Source organism: Octodon degus, unplaced genomic scaffold (genome assembly GCF_000260255.1).
Source record: "Octodon degus isolate 3935 unplaced genomic scaffold, OctDeg1.0 scaffold00091, whole genome shotgun sequence".
Lineage (NCBI taxonomy): Eukaryota > Metazoa > Chordata > Mammalia > Rodentia > Octodontidae > Octodon > Octodon degus.
The window spans coordinates 10,116,891-10,127,100 of NW_004524667.1; the positions used below are offsets into that span (position 1 = coordinate 10,116,891).

General features: G+C 44.4%; 1 protein-coding gene across 8 annotated transcripts in view; it reads right to left on the bottom strand.

The window, feature by feature from the left end:
* Positions 1-763: 763 nt before the first annotated feature.
* Stau2 (staufen double-stranded RNA binding protein 2) overlaps positions 764-10,210 on the bottom strand; it is a 353,933-nt gene continuing 344,486 nt past the window's right edge. For all 8 annotated transcript variants that reach the window (XM_004637550.3, XM_023722370.1, XM_004637549.3 and 5 more), the window contains 2 exons: positions 3,134-3,222; positions 764-1,854 (listed from right to left, as the gene is read on the bottom strand). In XM_004637550.3, coding sequence (XP_004637607.1) covers positions 1,761-1,854; positions 3,134-3,222 — 183 coding nt within the window. In that variant the 3' untranslated portion in view covers positions 764-1,760. The remainder of the gene's footprint in view (positions 1,855-3,133; positions 3,223-10,210) is intronic.

Sequence of the window (10,210 nt, forward strand, 5' to 3'; positions counted from 1 at the left end):
CTCTCCCATCGCTCTGGTGGCCTCAGTCACTGCAGGAGGCAGTCGTGGTCACTGCGAGGGAAGTGAAGAGCCACTTTCAGGACACTGCCTGAAATAAGCCCCTTCCCTCCAATTCCTGAGGACAGAAGCCTCAGGTGGCCACATCCTAGCAGAAGCCATGGCTTGTCCCCTTTAAGGGAATGATTGAGGATCCCTGTGCCCCTGGATGTGGCAACAAGACTATGTTTCAGTTTACCTTCGTGAACCCCAACTTCACAAACACGCTGTTCTTCTCACAAGGACCCAGCTTTATGTAACAAAACCTATTTCCTCCAAGGGCACCCAACCCTCCCAATACAGATGGACTTCCCCACATGGGAATCATTAACAACAACCCTGCAGTTATTTCCTGATGGTGCTGTTTGTTTATTCTCCAGTCGCGCGTGTGAGTCAGCCAGATCATGATTTGTGGTGGCTTTGCTTGTGAAATCTTACATAATTATTCTTATTTTCAGGTTGGGTCGCGCAGTTAGACCATACACTGTTTTCTCATTGCACAATGTTTGCAATCAATAAGGAGAAAGCCTGGACAATGAGGTGACGTTGGCTGGCCAGGAAGCCGGCCCGAGTCACCCAGGAGGCAGCTCTGCAGTTTCGCAGACACAGCCGCTGTCTAATTCCTCAGCTGGGCAGGAGAACCGCTGGGTGGCAGCCGCCTGGATGGGTTTCACTGAGGTGATATTTAAAAGATCAGAGTGAGCAAATGAAAGAACAACAACAACACTTCACACAGAAACTGACCAAAGTTTTACTGCATTGGCCCCCACGCTGGATTCCAACATGCTGGTCCAAAGCGTGGCTGGCCGGAAGCTTCTCCAACAGGCTTTCCCTTCCCGCCATGTACATTATTTATTTTGACCCTACTCACTGTCCGAGTCCAGAGGACATTAATAAAGACATTCTTGATGCAAAAAACAGTGAGTGGCTACAACACACGGATGGGGTGGGCACAATTTCCACGCGAGAGTGTGGAAGCCAGGGAAGTGGTGCGCGGAGGCCAGGCGCCCCCTGGGTTGCTAATGGTATCATGGAGCTCAAAACCCACAACGGCTTGGTTTGGTTTTGTTCTTTAAATTCCTGGAGTATATGGAAACTACTTTTTCCTAGCATTATTTCATATTTTAAATCAAATATCTGACCTGATTTAAGACATATTTGTTTGCATACATCTTTGTGTAGTGCACCTTAAAGTTATTCATATCGATATAGGATGATGATTACAAATATCTGCATAAAAAGAGAAACTGAGTGACTCTATATGAAGACAGCGACCATCACATTCCACAGCACATCATTGGTTAATTTTTGAATTGTCAAGCATTATTTCAAACAAGAGAATATAACTGAACACAAGCGCCACGACAAAACAATCCTAACAGAACCAAACCCAACTTCTCTATTAATCATGTTTAAACTTTAGCTCTGTTTCTAACACTTTTCATTAATTGTTATTTTAAGCTCCAGTAGCAGGATCAGATTTCTGCTGCCTCTGGGCAAATGAGTTATGATCTGATCTCAAGTTCCAAGGGAAATGCTCCGTTTGATTTTGCCCCACTCGGATAAGCAGGACCACGTATATTATCTCTTGTGTTAGAATAGTGTTGTCTTCGCGTAAGACTCAAATCATGGTATTAGCCATTCATTTCCTTGAACACAGACACCCTCATGTGTGCTGACAGGTTTATAAGGATGCGGTGGCGGCCGCGGGGTTCTGAGAGCTGCTAGATGGCCGACTTTGATTTCTTGCAGTCCTGAGCGATGGAGCCCGGGTTCGCCTGGTTATTGTCCGCTTTCTCTCGCAGATGCTTGGCTTGTCTGAAAGATTAATATAGCAACAAGAGCTGAGGGCTGGGGTTGCACATCTTCAGACATGTTTATTAGCACATGGCACATGGGATTCAAAGGTCACCACGAAAGTGACATTTTAAAGTGAAACAACAATATTTATGTTCAGATAGTCTGCTGATGAGATCATGTGGAAATGGTTTTGATTAAATTAGCTTATAAACGGTTGCCAGTCTATAGACAGCTTACAATGTCATGTCTGCCTACCAAATGTTTTCTTCTCACGCTTTTACTTTTAAACATTGATGACTAAATGCAGTTTGCTTTTGTTATTATTGTTGTTTTCTGGGTTGTTTTGGTTTCGTTTTGGGGAGGGGAATGCTCATTTTAGTGTATATCAACATAGCTGGTTTTTACTTCCTGGGTTACCTGTTTTTATTTTAATTCTAAAAATGTTATCCCTGGTGTGCATTCAGGGATTTCATCAGCTGTCATTCTTACCTTGAAAAACTTTGGATTCTACTATTAAATATGAGCTTTTCCATTTTTTAGTATAGATTAGGTCCTTGGAAAAAAACCCAGATTCAGTCCTTTAGATAAGCCCTTGTGTCCAAATCTCATAAAAAGCTGTGAGCTGGATTTCATATTTGCCTTTGCAGCCCTGGGGAGTCCACCTCTTTGCAATGACATGCAAAGCCAAATGTAGCTAGGGAGGGACACCTCTCCACCTCTTTTCTTTTCTATTAGTTTTGTCCACAACTTAGCAGGAATGTGAAAGAATTTATTTTTAAGTGCAGAAGATGGGTTAGTCAGAGAATGCTTTGCAGTGTGAAGTAAAAAAAAATCTTTGTAAGTTTTGCTGTCTTTACAGTCAACAAGACTCAAATATTTCTAGTAAAGGCATTAGAATGCAGAAGAAATGATCAGTTCACAATCTAAAGTTTCCCGGACAGTTTACAGGAGAATACGACCACGTGCGGGTCGCAGTCCTCCTTTATCTACACTCTACACAGACATGGTGGCACATACTTCTAACCCCAGGACATTGTGATACTAGGACAGTAGTGTGGCAGCCTGACTTAGGGAGACCCTATCTCAGCATAAAAAATAGAGAAGTAGCTCAGTGAGAAAATCCCTAGGTACAACCCTCAGTCATACAAACAACCCTGCATTTTAATTATAGGTTAGGAATAATTTTGTAAAATTTAGCTAACATTGTGTGGATTTTAAAAAACCTTATAATTATTCCTCACCTTTTGTACTGTTTCAAAATTGCAAATATAAAAATACTGATGGAGGTTTTACTCACTTTTCAAGAGAACCCTTTTCAATAGACATTGTTCCATCGATTGGATCCAGTCCTTGTTCAGAAAATTGTTTCAAGGCACTTAAAGCTGCCTAAAAGAAAAACAAAGGGAGCCATTCACTGATTTTAATGTAATAAACAGGTAATTGTAAAAGAAAAGCAACAATTTCATCACCTGAATGGTTTTTGCATCCTGTAACAAAGTTCCATTTGGAAGTCTGTATTATCATGAAATATGTACATACACATTTTATATATACATTTTATAGCTATATATTTACATGCCTATTTTAGGACTGAGGGCTTCATTTTTAGGAAGTTTCAAGAAAAGAATCTTCATGGAGTATTATCTTTTCTCCTTTATTAATACTTTGGCAAAATCACAGTGCTTCATCCACAAATGTAGAAATACCTTGTGTAGGTTTAAGATACTTGAACAACTTTGCATAATTTCTCCCCATAGGACTGAATGTATCTATTCTCTCCCTTCAGATTGGAAGACACGAGATTTTTCCGCCTTGCATACTCTTTGCAAAGTCAGCATGAAGATTTATTCTACCTTATCCATACTGAGACCCAACCAGGCAGAGGAATGGGCAGCAGGTCCTTGGGCCACCCTGGTAGGAGATATGACTGAGTTCTGAGTGCAGAAGGGGAGAGAGGACCCAGGCCCTGGCTTCTGGACTCTGGGCAGGCAGGTCTGGCTAGGGCAGGGCCTCCCGAGGTGTTGATGGGGCCCAGAGGCGTGGGATGCTGCTGGTGTTGACAGGCTGGTGGAGCCTGGCTGGATCGCTAGGAGGCACCAAAAATGTGATGCTGATAAGATCTACATAACTTGTTGACACTCTTGTGCACGTTCCAAATTGTTATTTCTTTGAATAAGAATTTGGTTCCCCTTCCCGCCCCTCCCCCTGCCCTGTGAGTGCCATTAGAAAGGCTTTGTTGAGTCTGAGGTAGGTGTCATCGGTCAGGAGTGTTTGAATCTCTAAGAGCCCTGCTGGTTCACACTTTGGTCATCTGTGTCTTCCCAGCTGCCTTTGAAAAAGAGCTAACTCTTGCAGTTTCCCAGACTTTTATCTGTCAAAGGCCCCTGTTGGGTAGTTTGCTAAGTGCATGATTTCTTTTAAATTTCATTAGCAGAATATGTATTTGGGGGCAGTAATTTAAATTCATAATTTACTTTGAAAAATAATCAGTTTCTGGTTTATAGACAAGCTAAGAGATAGTATATGTACACGCTCCTGCCCTCCCCATCCTAAACAGGGTTTGCCTTACTGCTAATGTTTTGCTTTGGTGTGTACATTTGCTATAACTGGTTAGCAAATATTGACATGTTAACCAAAGTTGACAATTTGCATTAGGATTTACTCTGTGTCATGCAGTCTATAGGTTTTGGCAAATGCATAATGACACGCATCCATTAGTACAGTATAATATAGGCCATTTCTCCACCCTGAACATCCCAAGCTCCGCCTATGTACCTTCCCTCCCGCCGAAGCCCTACAAAACCCCCCAGCAACCACTTAACTTTTTGCTCCTTTTCCAGAATGTCATACAGCTGGGGTGGTACACTATGCGGCCTTTCACACTGGTTTCTTCCACCTAGCTGTGTGCACGGAAGGCTTCCCTCTCTCTTCTTGGCTCATCTCTTTTTACTGTGGAAAGGCACTCTGTCATCTGGATGTACTACAGTTTGCTTACTCTTCCTCTCATCGAGGGGTACCTTGATTACACAAAGCTACTATAAGCACCCATGTGTGGGTTTTATTATAATATTTACAGCATCTTATCTTCGTTTTGGCCCTTCCACCATTTTGTTTTGTTTTGTTTTGTTTTGTTTTGTTTTGTTTTGTTTTGTTTTGTTTTGTATAGCCATGCCTTGTTACTTGCCGTTAATTCATCCCATAACTCATACTAAATGCTGAGACTGATAAGTACCCCATGAATTTTTCCCATAGGAAATAATGTCATTAGAAATAGTTCGTGGAAGTTCTCCAGAACGCTGGCACCTTTCTGGGCTAAGGTGAGCCTCTGAGGCATAGCGGTATCACTGTTAACCTTCTGCAACCCGTCATTGGCACTGCTGATGCACAGAAGCCCAAGACAGTCCTGATGAGCATGTGAGGGCTCTGCCCTGCTCTGAGCTGCTGGGAGACTGGCAAGTACTCAGTGCTTGGATGCTTTCCCACCTCAAGATGCGACCGGTGCCAGGGTGCACGAGTATCGATGAGTACTAAGGGACAACTCCAAGTCACATCTTTCATATGCACCCAAAAGTAACAAGGCATCCTTTTTTTTTTTTTTTTCTTTAGGTTAGCCCTTCTTTGTAAATCTTTAAACTGAAGATCTAAATAAATGGAATGAGGGAAGAGGAGGCTGTGCCAAGGGCTTGTTTGTCACCTTTATCTTTGAACCTGTAGTCCTGCAAGAAGCAGGTCAGTGTCCCCACCCGTGCTCTTGGTATTGGCCACCATTGCACAGCACAGCAGGCAGCATTTACCTTGTGGGCAGTATTTACCTTGTGGGCAGCAGCAGTGTTGCTGTCTCTCTCCCCCTCAAACTCACATGCATTGAAGTCCTAGCCTGCAAGATCGGGGAATGCGACCTTATCTGGAAGCAGGGTTATTGCAGTTGGAGTTAAGGAGAAGTCAGAGGGGAAGGGGGAAGGTGTCACCCAAGCTAACTGGTGAAGTTAGGAAAGGTGTTCAGAGACAACATCACACGACAAAGACTTGAAAATACCCATAATTCCTCTCCCCTTTCCTTATCCTTTACCACCTGTTTCCCATATCTACATACTTTCACTGGGATCCAATCTCAACACTGTTTCATAATTTGATCTTTTCAACGGATTTAAGCAGTTTTCCATAGCCATAGAAACATTTTAGGTTTTTGTTGTTGCTGTTTTGATATAGGGTTTTGCTGTGTATTCAGCCTCCAGGGTGGCATCCAGCTTGAGGTGCTTCTCCTGCCTCAGCCTCCCAGGTACTGTGATTACAGTGTGTGCCACTCCACTCAGTTAGAAGCCTCATTCCATAATGGCCTACTGCCTCTGTAAACCTGCCTGCACCCAGCCAGTCTAGCAGAAGCAGCCAAATGCTTAGGGCCACTCTGGTTCTTAGGCGGTTACTATTACTGAACCTGCTTACTCAGGGCATCACTGGGAATCATCCCAGTGCTTCCTTTAGCATACACCACAAGGAGCTGAATTCTGGGAGTCAAGACAATGCTCCCAGGCATTTATAAGATGGTGGTCTGTGCCCCTCACCTGCCCTCACAGACGCTGTACTCACACCAGCACTGGGGGTGGGATGGCTGGAGGTGTTTCTTTCAGTGCTTCTGGAATTACTTCTCATTTCGTGGGTCAGATGAGCAAACCAGTTTTGTCATTTTAGAACCCCACCTTATTTTTACTTTGTTCATCCTAATTGTTTACTTTATCCACTAGGCTTGGCTTTAGTGATGCCTGGCTGCTTTCACCCATTAAACTCACCGTCCGAAGACTCAGATCTGGGGAGCATTCCTTGCATGCCTCAAAAACATTTTTTGCAGAGGATCTGACTCTTGTTCAGACTTGGCAAGCTGCGAGGTGGCTGTGCTGCACACAGGCCTGTGGCTGTGCACGATCTCAGCCGTCCCGCCTTCTGGGTGCGCGTCAAGGCCCCGAGAGCCTCACTCACTCAGCACTAGGATCCAAAACCAACCTGTGCTTGCCTTTATTTCCCTATATCCTCAACTTCATGGGATGGGCTAACACATTGAGAATACTTTATAGATTCAACACATTGAACAAATGATCAACTATTTAGTTCTGATCCATCAATATATGAATTATTGGCAGGAATGTTATTTTTTAAATCAGTTTCTTCCCAAATGTACTATCATTAGTCACAGAGTGCCAGAAAATTTAAATTTGCAATGTGGTATGGCTGAATGAGATTCCTGAGAGTACCAGGGCTTCTTTCCTGTTTTATTTCCAACAAGTATCATATTTTTCTTTTCCTTTCTTTTTTTTTCCTCCTGCAGTACTGGGGACAGAACCTAGGGTGTCATGCATGCTAAGCAAGAGAGCTACCACTGAGCTACATCTCCATCCCCACATTTCTTTTATTTCATTTGGTACAGAGTCTTGCTATACAGCTCAGACTCAGTGATCCTCCTGTCTCAGCCTCCACAGTGCTGGGATTATAGGAGTGCGCCACCACACCCAGGGCTGGCATGGCATATGGTACCGGGGATCGAACTCTGCTCCTTGCATTTGCCAGGCAGGCGCTTAGACCACTGAGCTATCACCCCAGCCCTCCATCACCACATTTCTAAAGGAACTTTTAAAATCATTTATACAATGACTGTGGACCATTTTCATTAGTTGCCTTGGGAACACTTGGCTTCTGGGGCTGTCTGAGAACCAGGAACATAACGACACATGTAGGAAATGAAGGGCAGGTCTCAGGGAGCAGGTTCAGAGTTTCAGCTCTTACAAAACCTCCCAGGTGATTTTATCATCATGTCACTCAGATCCCCTTGCACTGTCAAAATGATTGTCACCTCTCAAAGAATGTGCTACAGGCTGGAATGGTGGTGTGCTCTTTCATTCAATGCCATGGACAGAGCTCCACAATTCTTGCGTGACTGCTGGCCTCCAAAGGTATGCTTAAAGGCTTTCAAATAACATGCCCTTATCTAGCTGATGAGATCATCCAGCCCACATCCTACTAAGAATCCTGAACACAATAGCTTGTAAGTATGACAGGACTTCTTTCTAATATATAAAAGGCAGAGAGGATAGTTTATCTTAACCTCTTAAAAGGTAACATCATTCAATAAGCATTATTCTGCCAGTCATGGGACCAGCCCTTTGCCTGCATGGCATTTGGTGTTGTCACCACCTTGCGAGGCACATCCTACCCGCATGGACACAAGGCCCAGAGACGTCAGTGATGTCCCTGAGGCCATCAGTTAGTAAACGGCACAGCAGAGGTTTGGACCCAAACTACACTTGGTCATGTCACTTTATTTCCTCTAAACATGCAGCTGCTTGCATTGAGTCTGCCCAATTGGCTAATTTCACTTAAGAGTCATTACTTTAAAATGCCTTTTAGCACATCTTCTACAGGCGTCCACACATTGCTTGCCACAGTAATTACTTGAAGTGGGTTAAAGTTACCTCCATTTTCTATAAAAGGAATTTACTGTCTGTGGGGGGCCCACACCCCTCTTTGCGGCCGCTGGATTGACTTCTGAGATTCTACCAGGTGCTTCTGTAACACTTGCAATTTTGATAACATGATAGGACTCCAGAAATTATTTTGTCACCTAGAATTGCCCCATGACCCCAAATAAGATGACATGCATTTCTTAACATCCTGAGGGTGGCAAGTTTGGTTCCCTGTACTTGTATCCTTCATTTTTCAGGAGAGATTCTTTCATTGTACCTTCCTGGCTTTGCTGGCAGGAGAGAAAGGGCCTTCGGGGTTCTGCTGGGCTCTGTGGGATGGAGGCCAGACAGCAGAAGTGGTGCTGGGGGCACAACAATGAAGCAGCCAAGGAGCAGCGTTGTAACTGCGCTGCGTGGGGAGCCGTGAGCCCTGGTGCTCAGGGAGGCCAGGAGGGCACGTCCCCCAAGGGGCAGTGCTGGGAGAACACTCACAGACGCTTCCTCCTCCACTTGCCATGAGCCCAACCACAGGAACAGGGGCTCTCCTCCCATCTTCACCCACAATTTATCACCCACTATTTTCTGAGAAAAGACATTTACAGATGAAAGAATTCCATGGAAGGAGTTGGGTTGGTTTCTCTGTGTACAGAAAATGCCCACAACAATAGGATTGTGCATAGCGCCTGAAAAAGCCACACCACATTTAGCAAGCCAACAATTTCTATGGAGGTCAACAAGCAAAACCAGTCTTTGCTATTGGATCAATTATTTCAGAGGGCAATGGCTAGTGTGGTAGCTTTACAAATGCACAGGAAACTGAGTGAAAAGTAACGATCCACAAATGTTTTACTTCACACCTCCAAATTGGTCCACAGGGTAAAACAAGAAAAAAAATCTTAACTTTAAAATACTCTAATTGAACAAATTATTAACATGCTTTAAAATTTAAAAGCAAGAGAGCAGAAGCTTTAAAAATTCCAAATGTGTGGGCTGGGAAGATAGCTCAGTGGACTAAGCATCTGCTTTGGCAAGCACAGGGAACAGGGTTCAATCCCTGGTCCTGCATTCCACCCTTGCCCAGCTGCTAGCCCGGCCCCCGGGGTGCACTGGGCCAGCGGTGGCCCACGCCTAGAATCCCAGCACAGGGGAGGCTGAAAACAGTCGGATCACTATGAGTCTGAGCTACGTAGAGAGACCCTGTACCAAATACATAAAGGAAAAAAGAAATCCAAATGTGTTAGAAATATGCTACCTAATATTAAAGAACACTATGGAATGAGGGGAGAATCAAATGACCCTAATTTGGGAAGACATCCTTGAAACTGGACTAAGAGGCAAATTCTAAATGTTCTGTGTACTGAGAGGCGCTCCCGCTACCTGTAGTGCAGCCTTTCAGCCTGGACGATTTGCGGATGATAAATGTAAACGAATCTTGGGAAGTCCTGGGCAGGAAGCAGATCTGTGTCCTTAATGAGGAACATCCTGAACATACTAAAGCCAAGCTGTGTAGCTTCCCACTCACTGCGGATTTGAGAATTTGGATGTTAATGAAACGCTTAGATGTGACAGTGCAGTCCTTTGGATGGTCTGACAGAACAAAGGTAAAGACAAATGGCATAGCAAGAATTTACCAGCCTAAGCGTTATGCTTTGTCACCCAAGACAACTATCACATTGGCACACCTGCTTGCAGCTGGTGAAGATCTGTCTAAGATCATGAGGACAAGTAGCGGAATCAGTCGGGAGAAAACTGCATGTGCCATTAATAAGGTGCTGATGGGACGGGTCCCTGATAGAGGAGGACGGCCAAATGAAATTGAACCACCACCCCCTGAAATGCCCCCTTGGCAAAAGAGACAAGACGGCGGTGGAAGGGGTGGATGGGGGGGTGGGGGGAGTGGAGGTGGGGGCAGAGGTGGTGGC